Raw genomic sequence first — 25,402 nt, forward strand, 5'->3', positions numbered from 1 at the left:
ATCCTGCGGTCGAGAATGGAAAATGTTAATTGAGCTGCATATCAATTAGTACAATAATAATGAAAATTTAATTTTTATGAAAAAGTTTAAAAGATGTTACTGATTAGTAAATCCACCCTGGAATCAGACAGTACATCAACGACGACGGGTTATCCGTGGAAACTGCTGAGAGACTCTCTTTGTTTTATTTTTTCTTTCAAGCCGTTCATGACTTCAGTTTAGCGAGCTGCGCTTCACAAATTCAGTCTACAGTGATTCATGGCGAGTGGCGAACGCGAGAGCGGTCAAGTCCAAACAACGTATACCTGGATAAAACAACGTAACGATTTTTTACGCTTACATTAAAAAAGCGCGCTTTCATTTTTTTGTTTATGAAAACAGTAAACCTAGCTTCCGGAGGTCGTGCTCGGTATAGTGAGTGCTGCTTTGTATTTAAAGCAGTTGTGTGGCGAGATTAAGGTCGACCTATGGCACAGTGCCGAAGGCCGGGTAACTTAGTCTAGTGTAGTGACGTTCCGGAATTTCTCTTTTCTGCTACTAGCATTGGCGAAACCTTCGGGCGGGGTGGCTACCTGCACTATTTTACTCAACACCTTCCTATACACCGTGCTCTGATTTCCTACCCATCAAGTTTTCAGTTCGGTCGAATACTTGCAGTTTTCCGAGTGGTCAGTGCAAGTGAAGCGATTCTGTACCAGGTGTATTGCGCAAAAAAAAACGCGTGTGTGTTGTTCTTTCCGGTTACCAAATCTTGCAAACTAGAAGCCAGCTCGGTACATTCTGCTTTGTTTAGCAACAAACGTCTACCTAAATTTAGTTTACTGATAACTTATCGCCGCACGATATTTTAATTCCGAAGCATTCGAAAAGAAATCGAAGGTGTTCAGAAGTTATTCGTCGCAATCAGTAACTAATTTATGGTATGAGTCTGCTAAAGTGCATGATTAGGAACGATAAAGCTGTAATATCGTAAACGTTTTATCAAGTGATTAAATTGGCATCTTAAAAACATAGGCAACAACTTCGCAAATCGATGGTCAGGCAACTGTTTTGATTCAGTTTCGTTTCATTCGTGAAACATAATTTGAATCCACTCAGCGTCTCGTTGGATTCGGATTCTAGAAAAATCATTCAATTACTTGAATAAATAGGTACCTATATGGATTAAAATCGATTGCCAGCCAGCGAGTTGCACGATTATCAGCAAAAGCTTTCATATTTTCTGCAGTTTCATCAGGCCGTTTACCTCAGCTGAAAGCTACCACTGAAAGAGCGCCAGCTAAAAGAAGTTAAATAAAGAGCTAGGAAATTATTAAATCAGTGATGGCTCCAACAACGCCAGCCTTGCAGGATGACGAGAGGTTCGCTCTGATGAAGGTAAGTGCATCATCTCGGTGAGATCGAAATATTTGATGTTTTGTTCACGACGATACATGCACGGCATATACATACCTACATGCATGTGACTGTGAAAAGTCTGTTACTGCATTAATTGCTGAAATGAAACACAGACACAGTTCAATACTTTTACCGTGATGGGAATAGTATTCACCTGTCTAAATGCATAAAATATTAATTATCCATACCATAAACGCCGTATAACCAATCAGTACTGTAGATAATCTGACATAACAATAAAACTCTAACATGGATTGGTACGCTTTTGAACTTAATTATTTTTTGAGACCTTCAAACAGTGATTTATGCGCTGCGGTTGATACACTCAACAACAGATATCTGTTGCTTTCCTTCAATTTTTTTGATTTTTAAAATTAAAAAAATAAATCTTAATTTTGAATGCACAAAATCATAACCACAGTACGCTGATAATTGTTTTGAAACTTCGTGAATAATAAACAACATTGTCTGGGAATTGTATACATACGAAGTAAATAAAGTGATTCACAGTAAACTTGGCTGACAGTAACGTCCCTAAAAAACGCTAAGCTTTAAATTTAGTTCTACAAACAGCGAGGGTTGGTCCACTTGAGCTGTGGAGCTGAATATTTGCGAAGTTAGATCATTGGTCTTCATAGAATGCTATAAATATACAATGATATAGTTTACTTGTCTGATCTTGATACCTACATTCTTTTTTATATTTTATCACCTTTTTAATACGCCGCGCCGACGGAAGTGGAAGATGGGTCTGCTTTTATAAGTCACGACAGAGGTGATTCTAAATCTATGTATATAAAAGCTGTCAAAGTTTATTAGTGGCGTTGGTGCTCTTTTCCAATATTTTAATATTTTTGTCGACAAGAATTGAAAGATATGGTCACATCTAAAATGCGACGAAAGTTGACAGTTTTTGTTTCGGTAACAGTTGAGAAAGAACCAATTTAATTGTCCAAAAGAGTTTAGTTTTACAAATTAACAAATTTGGTGAACTGGAAGGCAATAACATTTTGCAAAAAAGTCGAACACAAAGCATACTGGTTCATTTATTTTCATTTATTTATTTTGTCAAATATTGTAAACTAGATTTCTACTCTCTAGTTTAGTTGCTATATTCTACGCATCATATTTTCGTGGATTTCAAGGCAGCATGCGATACAGTGGAGCGTGAACAGCTATGGCAGATAATGCAGCAGAACGGTTTCCCAGAGACGCTGACATGGTTGATCAAGCCTATCCTGGAGTGTTGTGCTATAGAACTTTCCAGTGATGCGTATGTTGGAGCTGAAAATGAGGGCAACAAAAGGCCTTTAAAAATACAAAATGCATTCCTTTGTCACCAAGGTGCAGAATAAATTTCGTCTTCCGCTGACTTATATGTTATGTTTCGGGAGGCCTTCGAATCCTTTCGAATCGCACAGAAGATTACGCTAAAGGGATGGACTGACATTTGTTTATTTGTTTATTTGTTTATCTGTAGAAAAAATCATCGGACACAAGATGGTCTTCATGATAAACACATATGACAGTAAATACATACAATAGTACAATTACAAATTTATCATCTACGAGAGAGTCGTCGTTGAAAATTAGGCGTCATGTTGAAATCGAACCAACCGTAGAGTTCGTTGAACCGCATTGCCTTAAATCGGATAGGGTGGTACAGTCCGTAGTTTGCACTTCGTCCCTGCAAGTGCAGCAAATACCTAGTTCTAAGGGGTCGTTCAGGAGCATACAGATTCAGTTGATTCATGACAGCGGGGCTGTCAATATCTCCTAATAGCAATCTAGCCAGGAACGTGGCTTGAGCGTTGGCACGTCTTCTTTCAAGAGTCTCCAAGTTAAGCAGACGGCAGCGTTCCTCATATGGCGGAAGGTTTCTGGGATCGCGCCATGGAAGACTGCGCAAAGCATACCGCAGAAATTCTTTCTGCACTGCTTCGGTTCTAGTGATCCAAATTTGTTGATATGAACACCAGATCACTGATCCGAGTTCCAAAACAGACCTTACAAGTGCATAGCACAAAGATCGAAAACAGTACGGGTCACGAAACTCCTTGGCGATTTTAAAACTAAATCCAAGTTGCTTATTGGCTCTGGAGATAATGTCGTTGTAGTGTATACGGAAGGTTAGTGCGCTATCTAGGACGACACCAAGGTCACGAATGTGATAGACGCGTTGTAACAAATGTCCTGCCATGTCGTAGCTAAAAGCTATAGGCTTATTTTTACGATGAAAGGAGATGGCGAAGCACTTTGAGATGCTGACGGTAAGCATGCTATCCGAACACCAATCTTCAAATTTGTCCACAAGGTGTTGCAGTTCAATGCAGTCGGAGTCCATTTTAATTCCTTTAAAGATTTTCACATCGTCGGCATAAAATGTTAGGGTAGACAACCCCTCGCTACTTGATGTTCCAGCATTTGCGAATGCTACCTATATGTATAGTTACGATCTCATATACCTTTGCATACATTACATTGTATCACTTTGTTTACTCTGAAAGTTATTCTCGTACAATAAACCACGTTTCTTAAATTCGCTGTTTATTTTCTGTACGAGTGCATTTCACGATCCTAGACCCGTTTTATAAAAAGATCGACAGCCTGGTGGCAGAAGAGCTGATGGCTCGTTTATAAAAAGAGAAAAACGCAAACGTCCAAGGTTGCTCCCCTGTGGTACGCCAGAGATGTTGTTGAACGAGTCGGAAAACTCTGATCCGATCTCCATACTCAGCCTACGGTGTGTTAGGTACGAATGTATCCACTTGCAGAACGGTGCGGAAACTCCCAGCTTCTCCAGCCTAGCAAGGAAGATGCCGTGATCCACAATTTTTTTCACAAGCAGTTTTCACAATCTCCTCCGTTACACGAAAGACGTTGAGGTTGATGACTTCGTTAGGTGTGTTTTTAACAGCATAAGTAATTTGTTTTGAGGAAGCAGGAGCACGTTTAAAAGCCTGCTTGAAGTGAGAAGCAAAGAGGTTGCATTTATCGCGAGCAACGTTGGATTTACGATCATCCAGAAACAGATCAACAGGTAGGCCGTCTTCGTTTTTCTTAGAGTTGACAAATGACTAAAATTTCTTCGGATTTCTGCGGAGATATCCTTGCATTCCTAGTATTTATTGTTTATACAAAAAACGGTTGTACGCTCGAAAATCACTACAGGCACGGTTAAAGTTTCGCTTGGTGGCTTGGCAGCGTGATCGCTGAAATGTGCGCGCAGAGCAGAGGATCTAGCACGTTTTAATCGACGGAGATGCGCGTTTCCCCATGGAGGCTTGCGAACGGGTATTTTATAACTTCGATAAATCAAATATACGATAGGAAGCGGCGCCAGAGAAAACAACATTCGCTTCCCACAGACATGGACTATTGATTACCAACCATAATATGAGTAAGGAGAAACAACGACGCATTCAAGCTGAAAGTCGGGTCTACTTTTTCCAATGCAAGATGCTACGATCAAAGTGCCTCCCAAAGCCTGGAGGCTTTGGTGGACCAGTCACGTCGCAAGTTCTCTTCAAGAATCCCACCGACACTAGAAATAGGTGGGTCCAACGTGCTAGATGGCTAGATCAACTTGAGGCGACTTGCGGGTGGCGAGACCCTCAACGAATTCGAGACAAGTTGTTGTTAGGTGTATTAGGGCGATACAAACTTTTGTTTTTTTAAAAGCATCCAAAAAAATGCTTTTTAAGAAAACTTGTAGAACATACTAAAATGAGCAACTTTGCTGAATGTAGTAACTATCTATCACTTACTGGTTACGAAATATAATATATATCAATCAGCCCAGAGCCGGCGTGGCTCTTGCCGTATCAAGAATTCCTCTCCATTTGTCCTGGGCTATTCGTCGCCAATTCCTTGCGCGTCTCGACACACCCAAGTCGGCTTCAGCCTGGTCGAGCCATCTAGCACGATGAGCCCCTCTATTTCCGGTACCCTCAGGGTTCTTGAAGAGAACGGATTTCACTGCACAGTCGTTCGGCATCCTTGCGGCATGGTCGGCCCACCGTAGTCTCCCAACTTTCACCAGGTGTACGATGAGAATCTCTCCAGAGTGCTTGCAACTCGTGGTTCATACGCCTACACTTTTCGTTTCGCTTTTCGTTTATACTTCGCCAAAAATAATCCACAATACCTTTCGTTCAAATACGGAAAGTGCACGTTGCCTTCCGTAAGCAAAGTTACTGTTTAAATCCGCAAAGGACTATCGGTCTGATTAACGTTTTGTACATTGGCAGCTTTGTGCGGCGACGTATGCTCCTTGATCGAAGCGTCTTGTGGGGGGAAAAGTAAGCTCGATTTCCAGCTTGAATGCGTCGTTGAATCTCCTTACTCGTAGTATTGTCGGCGGTGACCAGAGATCCTAAATATACGAACTCATCAACCACTTTCAATTCATTGCCGTCAATAGTTACTGTCCGTGAGAGGCAAACGTTACTTTCTCTGGAGCCCCTTCCTACCATATATTTGGTTTTCGAAGCATTGATATGTAACCCTATCCTCCCGGTCTCCGTTTTTACTCTAGCGTAGATTGCCTCCGTCGTCTCAAGTTTTCTAGTAATGATGTCGAGGTCATCTGCAAAGGCTAAGAGTTCCTCTCGTTTCGATGCGCGTTTGCCGAAACACACCTTCAATAGCGATATTGAATAACATACAGGACAGTCCATCCCCTTTCTGCAATCCTCCGCAATTTGCTCAATATATCCGCACAGTCGATGTTGCCTCCTAGGAGGTCGAATATTATCATACGTTGAAGGAATGGAATACTCGCCTACTTGACAACGTTGGTAGGCCGATCAGCAAGCAGCGACTTTCATACGGTGGTAGGTTTAGCCTATCCCTCCAGTCAAGATTCCGGTGTATCGAAAAAAAAACTGCCTTTGCATATGTTCGATGTTCGATTGAACTACATGATACGGTGCCCACACTTGCACTCCGTACTCTAAAACACTGTGTACAAGCGAGCAATGCAAGATCTTCAAACTGTAGATATCTATAAAAAACTTCAAATTTCTAAAAATAAAAAATAAGAAAACTTATCCAATTTAATTCTACTATGTGTATTTTATTCAATGACAGATACGTATTTCGCCTACGACTTGCAGGCTTCCTCAGTGTCTGTTTTCGAACTGTGTCTGTGTTCGAAAACAGACACTGAGGAAGCCTGCAAGTCGTAGGCGAAATACGTATCTGTCATTGAATAAAACACACATAGTAGAATTAAATTGGATAAGTTTTCTTATTTTTTATTTTTAGGTTTCGTATTCTACTAAGACGCTCTAAAAACTTCAGTTCAAATTTCTATTCAAGAACCCCCACATTGCGAATGCCTTAGCCGTAACAGCAGAGAGGTGTTCTACGAATCTTAGTTTGCTGTCGATCGGAATTCCCAAATCCTTCACAGTTGTACGTTCCAAACTGGTTACTGTCTTGATGTAATCAAACGAAATTAGATTAGAATTTGAATGATATTATGCAGCATTGGTTCATGTATGCTTCCATTCCGTTCAAACTGCACCAACCATGAGCGTGTTTATATCCGTTTGAAGCGCACAACAATCTGTCAGTGTCGTGATTATTCCACAAATTCGAGGTCGTCAGCGTATAATAATTTTGACGATTTCAATTTTCAACATAAATCGTTAATAAATAAAACGAATAGTAATAGCCTCAGTACGCTGCCCTGAGGTACACCGCGTTGAATTTGGAAACCCGCAAACCTTCACTGTTGAGCTGCGACCCGTAAGATAAGACAGGATCCATTATATTATTCATTCTGGTAACGTTATTCTTTTGAACTTTTCGACCGCTAGAAAGTGTGTTATCAAAAGCTTTGGCGAAATCGACATACACAGCGTCGATCTGTTGTCGTTTTTCTATTTTGTACACAAAAGCCGTAGCCGAAACGTAGCACATCAAGATTTAACAAATTGGTAGAGTTCATTGTGCACCACACTAGCAAACACTTTATGTAGAGAGCTAAGAATAGAAATCCCGCGATAGTTCTCCACCTCGTTGAGAGAACCAGATTTATGAATCGGTGTGATTGAGACAGATTTCCAAATGGTTGGAAAGTACTTCTCTGTGATCGAACAGTTGAACAAGCTCCTGACGGGGTACGCGAGAGCATCAGTACAACTTGGTGGTGGCAACTCATCAGGACCGGGTCCTTTTGATCAAACTAGTTTTAGCAATCATCATAATTAATTTCAGACCCTAGGAATGCTGTCCAATTTATTCATTGTCATAGAACATGCCAATCACTAAGGATTCAACTAAACCAGTAAAATATTGCTGACTCATTGAGGAGAAACACAAATCTTGTATTAACAATAGTTTTAACCAGCCTTGAGAATATCTTTCGATTGTTACGAGAACAAAACACAATTTTCATATCATGAATAAGTTCATCAAGTGAAGATATAACTATGTAGATAGGCTGCAGAAATACCCTACAGACCGTCACGGCCATACAAGCGGCCATTTGAAGCAGAAAATGCATGTGCAGAATTTCCCAACCGTTAAAGGAACTGTGTCTATAGGCATAGCGGCACGTGTGAAAAACACCGTCCAGCAATGGCTATGTGCATTATTACCAACTGCTAAGTAAGGAAACACACCTCATGCAAAAAGTAAAGATTGAGCAAAGTAAGTGCTAAGCGATATTTATCTTTCTACCTCCGCGGAGCTCGATCGTAACCGTGCATTTTATTTTCGGTTTGCTGAATTGCACAAGTTTATGACGTAGATCTCTTATCAAAACTAATAAAATGTTCATGGATCATCTCAGGATTTTTAATGTGTGTCTAAGCTTTCGCCGAATAAAATTTTATTGTCTTTAAAGATGTCATGCAACCGTTTATATCTTTCTAAAACCTGTTACCAGAATCAATTAAAGCAGTAAACCTGTTTTCATGCATTTTATTAGCGTATGCACAACCAGCACGAGAAGCTATAACTATGTCAATGTTCGTATGATATCTTGGAAATATTTCAAGTGCAAAGACAAAGCATGCATACGTGTGACTTTGAACGACATAAAGAACGATTAGCGTTTTAGTCACAAACCAGTTTCAAGGACAATTAGTCATTAACATTGCCGACAGCGTGTATCAACGGATCTATTTTAGCTGATTGTTATACCCGGCAAGCGTGACGTGCAAGCAGAATCTGGATCTTGTTCTAAATTTTAGGTTTCGTAAAACAGCGTTTACCAGAAGGCTTGTTTAGTAATTAGTTTCTCTAGAAAACATACCTAACAAATAAACACAAATGAAACGGTTCACAATAAATAATGCTGGTAGAACAGCCACCATAAAACTAATTACCACGTGCTACTCATGGCAACCGCATCATAAAAATATCGACCTGCTGGCTGCCAATCAGTAGTTAGCCTTACTGGTGACCAAGCGAATGATATCACGTTTGACGGCTCAACTGTAAAAGTGACATGATAATTTAACATCCGAAAGATTTTGATCACCTCAGCTCAGGCGCAACCGGTACCCTTTACTTTAGGCCGTGCGCGTTCAGGGGCATCACTTGACCGTGAATTTGGTCGACAGCTGTTGTTTTTCTGCCTCTTTTTTGTTTCAATCCAGATGCAACCGTGGAATAAGACGCTTTTTTGGGAAAATTAAGTTTCTATTTAAACTTTTCGTGAAATTGGTTACAGAATAGCAGTAACTACTTTAGAGGAACTACTTTAGACTTTACAATCATTATAAGTAATATATGATCATCTTGCTTAAGTTATTTCACTTGTCCGCTACTGATTTTATCCAAAAACAAATGTTCATTGCAATGTGTGAACTCGACCATAAAAGGCGCTAATTGCATAGTAAAACTTATCTAAAGACAGTCAGCGTAAAAAGCTGAGGCCAATCGCTTCTTTGATGAATGATACCGATCTACTAACTTGTATCTCTAAGTCTCCGAATCTGTAAAAATTATCACTTTTTAATTTTTTAGTTCCATACCCTTCCGAAAAACAAACTTGTTTGTAAAGATTGAAAGCATTTTGTAGCCTCAATAATCATGGGTTATGTTAATAAAATTTCCTTTCAAGGGTTCGTCGTTCAATAAAACGATATCTATTGATGCCAAATGTGCGACCAAAGAAATCTTGAGCATGCCCATAAAACCCGCCCGTTTTAGTTTCTAAGTTGAAAATTTATAACAGAGATTGCAAAACATGGACCAGATTTGATAACCAGTTTTCTGCAGAGCTGTTAAAACATCCGATAGATCGATCAAATAATTGATTGAATGTGGTTCAAACTGGCAACAACAAAAAATCGAGAAGCCCCTTGAGGGGCAAATTCACCTTGATTTTGAGCTCGATGAAGCTTGTAGGTTATATTTACAACAATTAGCGAACTACTCGAAGCACTGTTTATTCTTCTATAACATTTGAAGCGGCAAAGCGAAAGGGAATATATGATTTACCATTGCTTATTTTCCGATTTCAAGGCGATATCCTTGATCAAAATGAATTCAAACTAGGAGTTTTCAATTATTTGTTTTGTTGTTGTAAATGGTTGGATTTACTTCATGTTTTTATCTGAAATTGTCCATTGTTTATTTGAGCGTTTTAGAAGAATACCTGAAAAAATAAAAAAAAAAACAAGAATAAATGTCATCCTTTAATTCTACTACCATGTTATCATCTAGTGTTAGATACGTAAATTCGTCTCTATCATTAGATAATAACATGGTAGTAGAATTAAAGGTTGTTATGTGATTTTTTTTTCTGATTGATATTCTTTGTCGACGCACCACCCACATAGAAAATGTTTTTCTAATGCGCGAATCATCGTAGCCAAGTCTACTGTCTGGTGAGAAAATTGAAACCGCATAGTATAAATCCAATAATCGTAAACTAGAGGCCATATATCGCAGTTACATGACTCACAATTCTTGCTATACTGTATGTTTCTTCTCTTCGAATGATTATTGTTTTATTTAAATTCTGCTTTGAAGATGGTTCATTCACATTCTTTCCAAATCCACAAGCTTGACTCGTATACATAGTAGGGTCGTTTGGGGTGATTTGGACACCTGGGGTAAAATGGACAGGTGCTTTATCTCGGAAAGTAGCAGTTTCTCTGCATTCACACTATTCTCAACTTCTTCCTCATCTTCTTACACCATTATTAACGTAAAAAATTGGGTTTAACTTTGACAGGTGTTGCGAAATGTAAATGTAAACAAAACAACTGCCTAAAACGACACCAAATGTAATTTTGATGCTCTAGGTTTTAAGGTTTTTCCAGTGATTTAACAAACTTTTCAAATTATTGTGCAGTGCAGTTCTGTTTGGCTACATAAGAGAAACTGTTTGATAGAAAATTATAGCTAGATTGTATAAAAATAAATCCAATTTTTTAAATTCATATTGTTGTATGCTGTGTGGGGTGAAATGGACAGTTTTTTTGGGGTGAAATGGTCCAGTTGATTTTAAACCATTTCTTCGGTCTCATTAATTCTAGATACCGTAAAAGTACAAAAAAGTTGTTGAAGAATCCACCGAAAAGATCATTATAGACAATCAAGAATGGGTTTTGAGTCAATGTCACATTCATTTTGTTATCCTAACTATTTTATCCCAATCGATATGTCGAACTATCATTTTATCTTCAGATTTAGGTTTGACCACCCTTTCTGAGTCACCAGGAACTAATGCAGGAGCACTTGCATGTGACAAATGTCGAATTTGACTTTAAATGAGATCTAGATTCATCGAAGTATGGTTTTGTTTACTTGCGAAAAAACTAAAGTGATATTGGTATAACTTATGAACTGGCTCTTCCACTCAGATAGACGGAATGGAGCTCGAAACACTATTATTAGTTGATATGTGTTCCTAAGTTATCTGCTTTGAGCCTCAGTATGTTATTTCGTTAAAAACAACCGTTTTTTACACATTGTCCATTTCACCCCAGTGGGTGTCCAAATCACCCCAAACAAAATTTTGGTGCCAAAAAATCATTATTTTTATTTTAACCTGTTTTGGCAAAACTAAGCTAGATACAATTGTTAAACTCCGCTGGTAAACAGAAAACAAGTAAATCTCAGTATACGATTCAACTTTTTTGAGTTTTGATGCATAGATTTTGGGATAATAGGTGATTTGCTTAGGGTGTCCAAATTCCCCCAAATTACCCTACATTACATAATCGGAAACTACTTTGGATGAGCATAAGTCTTTCTATCAATAGATGTGGTCAAAATTATCATATTTACGGCTTCATTTATCAAATTCTTTTATGGGCTACTATGTTCAAGGGAATCTTGTCAGCTGTAAAAAATAAATTAAATGAATCCGATAAAATAAGCATAAACTGTGATTCAAGGTCACAAAACATCCACCAGTTGGCCTTGTAAAGCCCTACCAAATGCAGTGAATGAGCCAGTCTCATTTTTTCGACTTTTTCAGATTGTCTCGTCGCTTCTTTATAAATTCCGTCTTAATGAGTAACTGATAATAATTCATTGTTAATTGAAGACAATTTTTTTTATTACCATTCAACTCTCAAATTTTCCATTCAATTCGGTCTTGACTTGAACTAGTAGCCGCCAATTTTTCAGGCGTCTCAAAAGCCATATGTTCCCTTCGACCTGGTCAAGTCATCTTGCTCGTTAAATGCCACTGTTCTTGGTGCTGTTGGGGTGGTTGATGAGAACGATTTTCGCTGCTCAACAAAGTTAGGACACGTGTCCCACCTTCTCTTTAAAATTAAATGTAAAACAAAATGATTCCTCATTGTGTGACGTGGGAGTCCAAGCCCAATTTGGCGTATAATGCCAAGTTCAATTTTAAGTTATATTTCAAATTAAATTTCAATAGTAGGGGGAAGTCGTGTATGGCCGGACAGGTTTCTATGCCCGGACACTAGCGATTTCTCAAAAACAAGAAATGATAAAATTATTTGAGAAAAATAGAACAATAGCACTTTTAAAGTATTATAATTTCATTCTTTCCCAATATTTTTATCATTTTTTGTTTTGTTTTGTTGTCTGTCTGTCTGTCTGTCTGTCTGTCTGTCTGTCTGTCTGTCTGTCTGTCTGTCTGTCTGTCTGTCTGTCTGTCTGTCTGTCTGTCTGTCTGTCTGTCTGTCTGTCTGTCTGTCTGTCTGTCTGTCTGTCTGTCTGTCTGTCTGTCTGTCTGTCTGTCTGTCTGTCTGTCTGTCTGTCTGTCTGTCTGTCTGTCTGTCTGTCTGTCTGTCTGTCTGTCTGTCTGTCTGTCTGTCTGTCTGTCTGTCTGTCTGTCTGTCTGTCTGTCTGTCTGTCTGTCTGTCTGTCTGTCTGTCTGTCTGTCTGTCTGTCTGTCTGTCTGTCTGTCTGTCTGTCTGTCTGTCTGTCTGTCTGTCTGTCTGTCTGTCTGTCTGTCTGTCTGTCTGTCTGTCTGTCTGTCTGTCTGTCTGTCTGTCTGTCTGTCTGTCTGTCTGTCTGTCTGTCTGTCTGTCTGTCTGTCTGTCTGTCTGTCTGTCTGTCTGTCTGTCTGTCTGTCTGTCTGTCTGTCTGTCTGTCTGTCTGTCTGTCTGTCTGTCTGTCTGTCTGTCTGTCTGTCTGTCTGTCTGTCTGTCTGTCTGTCTGTCTGTCTGTCTGTCTGTCTGTCTGTCTGTCTGTCTGTCTGTCTGTCTGTCTGTCTGTCTGTCTGTCTGTCTGTCTGTCTGTCTGTCTGTCTGTCTGTCTGTCTGTCTGTCTGTCTGTCTGTCTGTCTGTCTGTCTGTCTGTCTGTCTGTCTGTCTGTCTGTCTGTCTGTCTGTCTGTCTGTCTGTCTGTCTGTCTGTCTGTCTGTCTGTCTGTCTGTCTGTCTGTCTGTCTGTCTGTCTGTCTGTCTGTCTGTCTGTCTGTCTGTCTGTCTGTCTGTCTGTCTGTCTGTCTGTCTGTCTGTCTGTCTGTCTGTCTGTCTGTCTGTCTGTCTGTCTGTCTGTCTGTCTGTCTGTCTGTCTGTCTGTCTGTCTGTCTGTCTGTCTGTCTGTCTGTCTGTCTGTCTGTCTGTCTGTCTGTCTGTCTGTCTGTCTGTCTGTCTGTCTGTCTGTCTGTCTGTCTGTCTGTCTGTCTGTCTGTCTGTCTGTCTGTCTGTCTGTCTGTCTGTCTGTCTGTCTGTCTGTCTGTCTGTCTGTCTGTCTGTCTGTCTGTCTGTCTGTCTGTCTGTCTGTCTGTCTGTCTGTCTGTCTGTCTGTCTGTCTGTCTGTCTGTCTGTCTGTCTGTCTGTCTGTCTGTCTGTCTGTCTGTCTGTCTGTCTGTCTGTCTGTCTGTCTGTCTGTCTGTCTGTCTGTCTGTCTGTCTGTCTGTCTGTCTGTCTGTCTGTCTGTCTGTCTGTCTGTCTGTCTGTCTGTCTGTCTGTCTGTCTGTCTGTCTGTCTGTCTGTCTGTCTGTCTGTCTGTCTGTCTGTCTGTCTGTCTGTCTGTCTGTCTGTCTGTCTGTCTGTCTGTCTGTCTGTCTGTCTGTCTGTCTGTCTGTCTGTCTGTCTGTCTGTCTGTCTGTCTGTCTGTCTGTCTGTCTGTCTGTCTGTCTGTCTGTCTGTCTGTCTGTCTGTCTGTCTGTCTGTCTGTCTGTCTGTCTGTCTGTCTGTCTGTCTGTCTGTCTGTCTGTCTGTCTGTCTGTCTGTCTGTCTGTCTGTCTGTCTGTCTGTCTGTCTGTCTGTCTGTCTGTCTGTCTGTCTGTCTGTCTGTCTGTCTGTCTGTCTGTCTGTCTGTCTGTCTGTCTGTCTGTCTGTCTGTCTGTCTGTCTGTCTGTCTGTCTGTCTGTCTGTCTGTCTGTCTGTCTGTCTGTCTGTCTGTCTGTCTGTCTGTCTGTCTGTCTGTCTGTCTGTCTGTCTGTCTGTCTGTCTGTCTGTCTGTCTGTCTGTCTGTCTGTCTGTCTGTCTGTCTGTCTGTCTGTCTGTCTGTCTGTCTGTCTGTCTGTCTGTCTGTCTGTCTGTCTGTCTGTCTGTCTGTCTGTCTGTCTGTCTGTCTGTCTGTCTGTCTGTCTGTCTGTCTGTCTGTCTGTCTGTCTGTCTGTCTGTCTGTCTGTCTGTCTGTCTGTCTGTCTGTCTGTCTGTCTGTCTGTCACACAAATTTCCTCATAACTCGAGAACTAATCAAGCAAATAGAATTGGCATGTGGGGGTTTTTGAAGGCAAGATTTTTTTCTATGATGGTTGGAGACCCCTCCCCTCGTTGCATAACTGAAAAACTAATCGAACTCTTGGAATTTTAGACTCTTCCATAAAACATTAGTCAATAGACCATCAAAAACTGACTATAATGACACTAGATGAGGCACGAGAGTTGGAAGCACATCCTCCCCCCGCAGAAAACACTTCTGTCTAGGTTTATTTATTTTCTTTCTTAGGTCTACCTTAGGTGATCCCTATTATTTTCCTTCACTTAGATCCGAACGAACAAGAGCGAGTAAGGAGGGGATCATACCCTCGAAATGGTACTTTCCGCAAGTGTTATGCTGATTGGTATTCCAATTCCGCGAAACACTGTATTTCGCGTGATGATCAACCGAGATTTGGTTTTCCGCGAAATGGTATTCGGCGAAATGTTAGACAATCACGGCGTATATTTCAATGCTGTCAGCTTTATTTTATCTGGCGTAGCAATGGGGGGAGTTGTTTTCTATTTAATTGTGAGGAAAAATTGAAAATTTGTATATTAAACTACCTATGGTTTCATCACAGACTAACAGTTACGGCTGTTAGTAACACCTAAAACAAATTATCCACCAAAACGTCGTTCAAATGATTATTCTAAATCACGCAAAAAATACTAGCATCACCTGGTGCAGTGTCCGCGCTACGCAAAGCGGCTGGCCATAAATTTAGCAATGCTAAAAATTTACTTGTATTTTATCTGATAGCAGCGTCAGCTCAGGTAATCGATGTTCTCGGGCAGCGACTGTTTGAGTCTCGGCTAGAAAGGAAATTTGAAATGATCGTTTTTGTTGGCGATGGAATTATGCTTCAGTGTTACCTCTGTTAGTCTATGGTTTCATAGTAATGTAACTGCCAAAAAGAATCATCAAAGGTTGAACTGCTCAGAAACTTGCAAAACTTGAGATGGTGACAAAAGTCATCCAAAGCTTACAATTTATGTACAGCACAGTCTAATTTGTGGCAATACGTAGTTTGCCGGGCCAGCTAGTTTGAAATATAAATTTCTAGCTCAACAGATTTTATGTTATAGTCGTTTATTACAGTTTGGGTCAATATGTAGTAAAGAAATTTCATATTAATTCAATTTTAGCTCTAATTTCATGACCAATTCAGGTCCCATTTTAAATACTATTTCAAATCTATTTATTTATTTATTTATTTATTAACTTTTTTATTGGGGTCTTCAACCAGTGGTTGATTTGCCCCAAACATATTTCAAATCTAATTTAAAGTCCCGTTTCAATTTTAGGTTGCGTTGGCAAGCTCGATGCAGAATATTTCGATTCATTTTTGCTCGATTGTTAGTACCAATTTGATCTAGCTAGGTAGCCTTCTTTGGCCACGCAGCCGAATCTTGTGATTTGGTTGCCATCTTGGTTTAAGCATCAGAGATAACAGTTGTCTTAATTAAGACAGTTGAATAAATGTTTGAATTCGAGCTACGAGTCAGACGCTGTCGTGAGCCGACCTTTATAGAGTGTGCAAACGTTGGCTAGAGAAACGATGTGGAACCACCGTCAAGAGCCGTTCGTAACATCGGATCAGAATAACGGATATGATGTGCTGTACCTTAAATAAATTTACACAGCGGGGTCTCAGGTTAAACACTTACAACTTTACCAGACATTTTTACATATAATGGCAATAAAGGGCTATCTCGCTTAAAAAGTCACCGGTTGAATTTCTGTGTCATCATCACGTGCCTAGTCACGTAGGATCGCAGCCTTGCAGCTTAAAAACTCACGCAGCATCATCGAAGCTTTAACTTGGGTCAGTTCTATGAATCTACGGACTCTAAAAATCTATCCCTTTCGCCTTGCTTGTTAGACAGGTATATAATGCCTGGGGGGAGGCCTAACGCGTAAGTTATTCCATTTTGATAGATTATAAAATAGTATGCAAAAAACATATAAATTATTAAGATCTAAAAGTGAAGGATAGATTGTGTAACGTATAGAAGCAGCATTACTAAAACAAAATAAATATTTATATCGGAGCACAGGGTGAAGGTCAACAACTCTTTCCATTTGCCACTCCGGACAACCGTTTACCATCCTCTCAAGTGGAAGTTGTTTTGTCGTTACGCTACAAACCAATCATTAACTCATGACAGTTTCAGAGAGATATTAGGGTGGAACTAAATATTTTAAAAAGAAGCAGTTCTTAGCTACGGAATTAAAATTGCGTGCTATTTCCACACGCAACCAGTGAGTTTTGTATTTGACTGGTTGTTAAATAATTTATTGCATACTATTTGTTATTCTTTCAAAGTTCATGATTCATGGTTTCCGTGGAAGGCCAGAGTCATGAATAAAACTAATTTTGTATGCAGATTAGTTCCATCAGTGCTCTATATTATAGAATTTAAACAGAATCAAAGTTTACAAATTTAGCTATTTTAAAGTGACAAGTCAGAATTGTTGGTTAATTGTAAGCCGTATTTACATGACTTTCACATTTTCAACATAGCTAGAGACAAATCTGCATCCAACATCTGTTTCGAAACCAGTTGCAATCCCACTGAGTGCGTCTTAAAGAAGAATCCACGTACCTACCGGTGGCAATGCACTGCGATTTCTAACAAGCTGCAAAGCGGTTTACCTAGTGATTGACTGATTCACGACTGACGCGACGACGACCGGCACAGACTTAAGTGGTGTTTCTATATGAATTGCATCGAGCAGCCCTCAGCAGCTTCGAACCTTCTGTGAAGCGGCAAAACTGGTTTAGCCTATTCAGTAGCACGTGGAATTTTGCTCACGGTAAGATTAACCAGTCTACTTACGAATCTAGTAATTTTCCGTCCAGTTTTGATTGGAAAATTACATGTCTGCAATTTTTTCACTGTCAGTGCCAAGGTCGCCATGCTAAAAGTTGAATTCACGCAATATTTGCATCTAGGCACAATGGCGAAAATTCAACTTGCTGTTCGGTTCTGAATATATGCCGTGTCTAGAGCATTAGGAACTAATCATTTCCTTTTCTTAAATCATGTGCTATCAATCATTCGACATATGACCCAAAACAACTTTTTTTCTCTATCGCTTGGTATGCTAATATAAGCATGTTGTAACACTGCGTTTCGTAGTAAAATCGAATGCGGATCTATCTTTACTTGCTACATCGCTATGCACGTGTCTCTCGTTACAAAGTGCAATATTTCGCAACGCTGCATCTTACGTTTTATGCAAAAGTAGATGTTTTATGTGTGATTTTTTTATTATTCTTCATTGTTAGGTATTAATCCTAATGTTTATAACAAATTTATAGTCTTTTGGAAGAAAGTAGTTTAGGCACACACCGGAAATAGGTCAAGTCACTTTTTCCGCATCTCATAACTTTAAGATACGCTAAAAAACGCGACTGTGCAATTACCGATGTCAGTATCTAATCGAAGGTTAATCTGAAAATAATTAGCAGCTTGATTCTGTGTTTACACTGGTTGCGCCTTGCAAGAATTGCACACTTATACAAAATGCAGTTCTGTACAAAGTCCGGCGACTCCTAGATGCCGATCGTGTGCTGATGATCGATTTATTGACTGTAATTTTGTGCTGTCTTTAAACACTTTCAATAAATCACACAAATTGTGTGTTTCCTATGAGGCGGCGAATGCGGTGGTATACCTATTAATTAGCTACAAATGACTCTGAACTCTGGCATAGCTTAAAGATCAGGGATAAGCTGTCGAGTAGGGAGTAGGCATATGTTTCGATTATCAGATTTTATAAATTAAGTGTGACAACACTTACAGAATTAATTAATTTTTATAACGATAGTTTTTACAATCGACGGTGGGACGGTAGAAGAAAGTAATGAGTGATGAGGTGTTTAAGGTTTAAGCACTTTAAGTAATGAAATAAAGGCAGGTCCAAACAGATTATGACAAGACGTGAAGGGGGAAGAGCGGAAAATTAGGTAAGGGAGTATCATTGAAGCAACGCTAAATAAAAAAACCCGAATTAATCCACCTTGCGGGGTAATCTGGCCTTTCTACTCGATCTTTTTTTATTTCTTAGTATCTGAATATGTATCTATAATTCAGTTAGCCATATGTTTAAACTTCCATTTACTGCGAGCAACTATTGTATTTTCTTTACTAGACTCCAGAATGAATAAATGTAGTAAATCAATAATTCCAAAACCGAGCTGGAATGAAAGAAATACTGCAAAAGTAGCGCCACACACATTTCCGATTGCGGGTAACAGTAAGAGAAGAAAATTACCATTGAATTGTTTCAGAGCACTTCCTACTAACTCCGCCTGCAAATGATGGTTCTCAGTAGAAGCATGTTCGATGAACCTGAAAATACTGAGAACCGGAGCAGAGGATCCAAAGCCCCAAAAAAGGAGGATGGTTTAATAGCTGTTATCCATGGCTAAAAGTAAAAGCGCCCTCCATAATAATTAGTCCTTACCGCATCATGAGCGGTTCTGATGCGGCGGACTCTTCTTTTCCCTCAACTCGCGGGATTCTATATGAATATACAAAATAATTCAAAAACAAATTTAACTTTAGTGAGCGTAGACGGATTAGATAATCCGTTTGCAAGAGGCGGTATCCAGAGATCTCCACCGATGGATACGAGCAGAAGGGCAAGCGTAAGCGGTAAGGGAAGCGGCACACCTGTCGCTCCAACTGCTTCTTCGCCGGACGCAGCGATGAACGTCCCGTCGTTAATATAAGCAGTGGAAAGACAGAGAGACATGCTACCAAAAGTGGTAGCGGCGTCTCATCAGCTCGATGCCATTATCGAGTTCGCGTCGGGTCGCAGCACCCCGGCGAAGGACCTGAAACAAAGTCTGCTCATGCTTCGGGGCACCACGCGTGCTGCGACGAAGGAGCACAGCGAACTCGAAGCGCGAGTAAGAGTGGCAGAGAAAGAGACCGAGAAGGCGTTTGAATCGAGGTCTGCACAAACGGATTCCTGCCCGTCAATGACTGACCACACCGTGGCCTCGCGACTACGGAGCAGTCCAACGACAACAAGGTATCCACCAAACGTGCAAGGCAGTCACCAGGAGAACAAACCCCCACGGGCCCGAAGAAGCGTCTGATCGCAAAGGGTCGCAAGCCAACCGAAAACCCACTGAGGGTAACGAGACGCAGTCCGTCCGTCCGTCAATCAGTAGGAATTAGTGAAATAAAGAAGACCAGGAAGAAAGAGGAAGATCGAGCTCCACCGAAAGTGGTTAGAAAAAAGAGGAGCAAAGACGATGCCCTTATCTTCAAAACTGAGGGGCCGAAATATTCGGAAGTTTCGAAGGCCATGAGAAGGGACGTTGATCAGTTGAAGGGTCTTGGCGCGGATGTGCGGAGTATCCGCCGCTCTCGCACGGGCGACATGATCCTTGAGCTCAAAAAGAATGCCACTGAGAAGGGTTCTGTCTACAAAGTGCTGGCAGAAAAGGTCCTCGGCGATAGCGTACAGATTAAAAACCTAAACGAGATCACTGAAGCGGGCAAACTAGCTCGAGCTCTCAAGGAACAATGTAACATGGTGGTGACTACCGAGGCAGTTCGTCTGCGTAAGGCACTGGCGGGATCCCAGGTAGTAACTATAAGACTTCCACTGGTAGACGGAAATGCAGCCCTGAAAGTGGCTAGCTGAAGGTGGGATGGTCCGTATGCCCACTGAGCGTGTTCCATCAGCCGGAGGCCTGCTTCCTGTGCTTTGAGCTGGGGCACAAGTCCTGGAGCTGTAAGGGGCCAGATAGAAGCTATGTAGGAGATGTGGCGGTGCGGGTCATATAGCGAGGGACTGTACTGCGTCGCCCAAGTGCCAGATATGTACCGACCAGCGGGACGCTAAGCACACAACAGGAGACCCAAACCCAAGCAACAATGTGAGTTTTATTGTGCTCTAAAGGCGGTTTTTATGAGCAATTTTGGTCTTAAATGCCATCATAAGAGTGTAATAAAACCAAAAACGTTACTTGGGAAGTGCCCGGCAGGCGCGCCGGCGACTAAAACACGGACGTAGTGCAGGTAACGCAACTAAACTTGAATCACTGCTACGTGGCCCAGCAGCTGTTGTACCAAACAGTTACTGAGTCGTTGACGGACGTTGCCATCATCTCGGACCCATACCGCATCCCTGCCGGAAATGGTAACTGGGTCTCGGATAGGTCCGGGACGGCGGCTATGTTGACGACAAGCAGATTCCCGGTTCAAGAGGTTCTGTCAACCGCAGACGAGGGTTTTACGGTTGCCAAAGTGGGCGGAGTGTTCTACTGCAGTTGTTATGCTCCGCCGAGTTGGTCTATCGGGTAGTTTAGGCGGATAGTAGACCGAGTATCAGTTGTGCTGACTGGTCTAAGGCCACTAACCAATAAAGTTGATTTTTGGTACATTGTTAGCATGTGGTATAACCTAGTCAACCTAACTAGCCATCACTGAATAAAGGCATGGACCAACCTCATGTTTTGTTGTCTTAAAATTTGTTGTTTTAAAGTTGTTGATAGTATATCAGTGGTAACTAGTCGGGAAGGGGAAAGAGCAGAAAACTAGGTAAGGAAGGGTCATTGAAGCAAGGCTTATTAACTTTATATAAAATGTTTGTTTAAGAATATCCGAGAAAATTGAAAAATTTCCATTGGAGCCTTCCGTTAAAATTGGTGACATCGAGTTTTTTAATTGTTCTTTTCATTTATAAGTTCAAAATTACATAAAACTCTAAGACCCTTGAGCACAAACGGTACAATTACTCTGTCCATTTCTGAGGCCTTGAAAGAACTGTCACTTAATGAGACACAAGGTTCCATCCTCAATTTCTTATGTAAGACATCAAATTTTAAATAGAAGATGGGGCAGGTGCTGGTGTATAAAATGCATATTTGTTTACGTTATTTGGCCCTAAAATTTAAGTGATGTAATGTCTGAAAACCTTACGTCCGATCAAGCACCGCTGCCTGTCGTTAGTTGTTTATCGACCATAATCGAAGAACGGAAAAAGCGCTACCTGTCATGAAATTTTAATCACTAAAAGACGAATAAAAAAAAATATTTAGAAAATTTTCCATGATGTAGGAGTAGAACACGCAGTTTTCCCGATTTTTCCGATCATATAAAATTTTGTAGAATACTTACTATAATATCTACTAGATAATATTATCTTTGGATTGCTGAGCTTATGAGTTTTATGCAGGGGGCTGATATGACGTCACATTTTCGTTGCTCACATGAAAAAGGCGGCAAACGCAAAGCGATTTTACAAAACGAATTTACCTAACCATTTTTACAGTTTCATGTGTTTTGCATCAATTGCCTTCCTGGTATTAGCTATGTGATGCTAAAACCTTGGCTAAAATCAAACTAAAACTAACAAAATTTAACAATTTATACATCCGACTCGGTTGTCAGCTTGAGCCCATCTATGAAGCTGTCAGCTTGGGCCCGCTCTATGTTGGCTACGTTTTTTTTGTACAGGTTGGTATTGGAAGTGTCATTCCCGTGGTTTTATGCAATGTGCGAGGAAATCGAAAAATTTCCCTGGGAGTTGTTTTAGAAATAGGGGACCTTAAATTTTCAAATATTGTTTTCATATTTTTAAATTGTTTGTTTAATTCAGACATTTCTTGAAATTTTGGATCCTTCGGCTCAAACCTGTACGATAATCTTGAAAAATGTCCTGTTACCGGTTAAACTGTGTTGTTTTGAATTAAGGGGGCATAGTACTTTTTCAACTTAAAAAAAATCGAAATTTTTTTTATTGATTATTTCGAAAGATTAACATTTTGACCCTATGTGTTTCAAGTCATTTCAATGAATTCCAAAAATTGACAAAGTTACAGCTATTTGTACCGCGCATGTCTGGAGCGATTACACGGCGAATAAAAAGTTCAACGTCGTTTTTCTCGAAACCAGGTTTTGAAAGTCGGTACCATAAATATCTCAAGAACGGCTCAAGCAATTCTCATGATTCTTTTTTTGTTTTAAAGCCAACAAAATTATCTAGTGTTTGACCCATCCTTTTTTTGATATTACTATTTTTGAATTTTTTAGAAATGTTTAAAGTCAATTTTTTCGACTAAAAACCTTACTTTTATGTTTGAATGTCCGCCACTTTGTTATGCGTTTGAATTTTAAAAAAGGATGGGTCAAACACGAGATAATTTAATATACTTTCATGTCGTTTTGGAATTTTTCAATTCGGATAAGACCCCCAGCGCCAATCCATGGTACCGCAAATCATGTTTTTTTCGAACGATCATGTTCAAGGAGCCGTAGGGGAGAGGGGAAGAGGTTCACATATGCAAACAAAATTGTAAATATTAGTATAAAGTACAATATTTGGAATGCAAAAAACCAGAATCGATTCGCTTTTCGCGTTATCGAGAATAAAATATTTGAAATTAGGCAAAAAATATGGTGTAAAAAGTACTATGCCCCCTTAAAATACAATTGTTTCTAAACTGTTTAGTATTAGGTTGAAAATAATATTCTACCGATAAAGAATCCATTCCTTCGGCTATAGATTAATATTGGTTACTAATTCTTCGTTCTAATTCTTCTATTGCAGTTCCGAAGACAAGTAGCAGATATCCTGAGACCTGAACACGACGATTACTATCTCTTACGATGGTTACGAGGTAAATGCAGGAAAATATTGTATGAGCTAACAATGTGCACGAAAATGAAATGAGATCAATAATGCATTAAAGATACTAAGGCTACACTTATTATAATTAGTGTTCATCAAAACGCAATTGTGATCAATTTCCACTTCAAGTAGATAGTAGTAGATCAAATCAAACAACCGTGAATACAATCTAATCTTTACAGTCATGCTTGAGAGAGTAGACTAGCATCGCAGTAGATTATCCACGAATTAAACATTTTCACGCACAAGCCAGTATATAAACGTTGAGCACATACAACATCGTTATTGAAGCAAATCCGCTACGGACAGTAAATATGTTTTTAATCGCTGAATTTGGTCGTTACAGCACGTTCCTGGAACCCGGAAGCATCCGAAAAAATGCTACGTGACTCGATGAAGTTTCGCGAACGCTGGAATGCTGACGAAATCGACAAATGGCCAACGCCTCAAGTGCTACTGGACCTGACGCCACACGGCCTCTCCGGGTTCGACAAAGAAGGCTCCCCTATTATTATTATCGCATTCGCCGGCTTTGACATCTGGGGTCTGCTGCATACCGTTTCGCGGGCGGATATCGTTCGAATGACGCTTCAGGCCTTGGAAGGCTACATGAAGTTGGCATATGAACAAAGCAAAAAAACGAATAATCCCGCCGCACGGCAGGTTGTTGTAATCTTCGACATGGACAATTTTAATCTAAAGCAATACGTCTGGAGACCCGCCGGGGAGGTTGTTATTTCACTGATCAAAATGTATGAAGCCAACTATCCCGAAATTCTTAAGTGCTGTTACATCATTAACACTCCAAAAGTGTTCGCCTTTGCGTATAATATGGTCAAAAAGTTCCTCGGTGAATACACAATCCAAAAGATCAAGATCTACAAGTCGGACCAGAGCAAATGGCTTCCGGCTATTCTGCAACGCTGTGATGCGTCTCAAATCCCCAAGTATTTTGGTGGAACAATGACGGATGAAGACGGAAACCCCAGATGCGTGAGCAAACTCCGCTGGGGTGGTAAAGTGCCGGAGTCGATGTATACCTCAAAAGAGGATAGTTTTAACAACAATTTAACCTTTTCCGAGACTGAAATACGCAAAGGGGGAAAGCTGAAGCTGTCGTTCGACTGCGAGGATGTGGGCTGCTTCTTGAAGTGAGTATAATAAAACGCTGCATAGCTGCACATATATACGACCGGCTTGTAAATCAATTGATTTTATTGAAGTGAGGCTTCAACTAGGTTTAACATAGTACAGCTAGTTGTCATTTAACTCTCATTGAAGTACTATAATGAACCTCTAAGTCTTAAATCTTTCGAGAGGCAAATAGCAAAAGAAACAGTAAATGCTTTCCGTTAAGCAACAATTTAACCGCTCACATGAGTCGAATCTGTGATACGAAGTATTCATCAATAAGATAACTTTAAAAAAAACTCCAAAAGTGTTCTCATTAAGCACAACAAGTAATAATCTCACCAACTTTTAGATGGGAGTTCCGCACCTTCGATCATGACATCAAGTTCGGCATCAAATGTACCAACAAAAAGACTCATGAAAGTGAAATCGAAGTACCACTAAAACGGGTGGCCTCCCACCAGGTTGACGAATCGGGCTTCATCACTTGTCAACCGGGATGTACTTGTAAGTTGAATAAACCCTGACGAACGACTGCAGATAGATCCTTCAAGACACCTCTTCAATTTCAGATTCCGTTCTGTTCGACAACTCGTACAGCTACTTCAAAAACAAGAAAATACGATACTCGGTCTTACTGACCACCCCGCTCAGCGAAATTGAACAAACGGCCAGTTCAATCACGGAGGAAGCTGCAGAAGCTACAGAGGACTAGGCGATTTTTTATAAACACCTGTACCTGATGTAGGTTCTACGTGATCAACTGTCTTCTAATGGTATCTTTTCAAGAAATTTTCACATTGGTGGGAGAGTGACTAGGTATAGAATATTTTACATTCCGGTTACGCCTTCGGCAGGTTAAATATTTTATTTTCAATTATAATTCTTTCGCTCTTTTCATATCTGTGCTATATTGTTTTAGTCAGATTTCGACTTTTTTTAACCAAAGAACTTAGCATTGTTTTGCTAGAACTGTTCTTTTTTCAGTGGTAATGCCCTCGAGAACTTGGAAAAAGAGTAAAATGATTGGATATACTGATAAAAATAAACTAGCTATAATATTGAAAAGTGTGATCTTAGGTATATAAAATAACTATGGTAGTCTT

General features: G+C 40.2%; 1 protein-coding gene across 6 annotated transcripts; it reads left to right on the plus strand.

Annotated features, from left to right (window-relative positions):
* Positions 1-228: 228 nt before the first annotated feature.
* On the plus strand, positions 229-25,390 carry LOC128735016 (SEC14-like protein 4). 6 transcript variants are annotated; one of them, XM_053829471.1, is made up of 7 exons: positions 301-319; positions 542-920; positions 1,229-1,377; positions 23,085-23,154; positions 23,512-24,316; positions 24,649-24,803; positions 24,869-25,390. In XM_053829471.1, the coding sequence occupies exons 3-7, from the start codon at positions 1,324-1,326 to the stop codon at positions 25,009-25,011; spliced, it is 1,227 nt and encodes a 408-aa protein (XP_053685446.1). In that variant the 5' UTR covers positions 301-319; positions 542-920; positions 1,229-1,323; the 3' UTR covers positions 25,012-25,390. The 6 variants fall into 6 exon arrangements, with proteins under 6 accessions (XP_053685442.1, XP_053685446.1, XP_053685447.1 ...); XM_053829467.1 differs by lacking the exon at positions 542-920 and having other exon boundaries at positions 229-319; XM_053829472.1 differs by lacking the exons at positions 301-319; positions 542-920 and adding an exon at positions 350-414.
* The last annotated feature ends 12 nt before the right edge of the window (positions 25,391-25,402 follow it).

The sequence above is a fragment of the Sabethes cyaneus genome, chromosome 2 (assembly GCF_943734655.1).
Source record: "Sabethes cyaneus chromosome 2, idSabCyanKW18_F2, whole genome shotgun sequence".
In the NCBI taxonomy this organism is placed as follows: Eukaryota; Metazoa; Arthropoda; class Insecta; order Diptera; family Culicidae; genus Sabethes; species Sabethes cyaneus.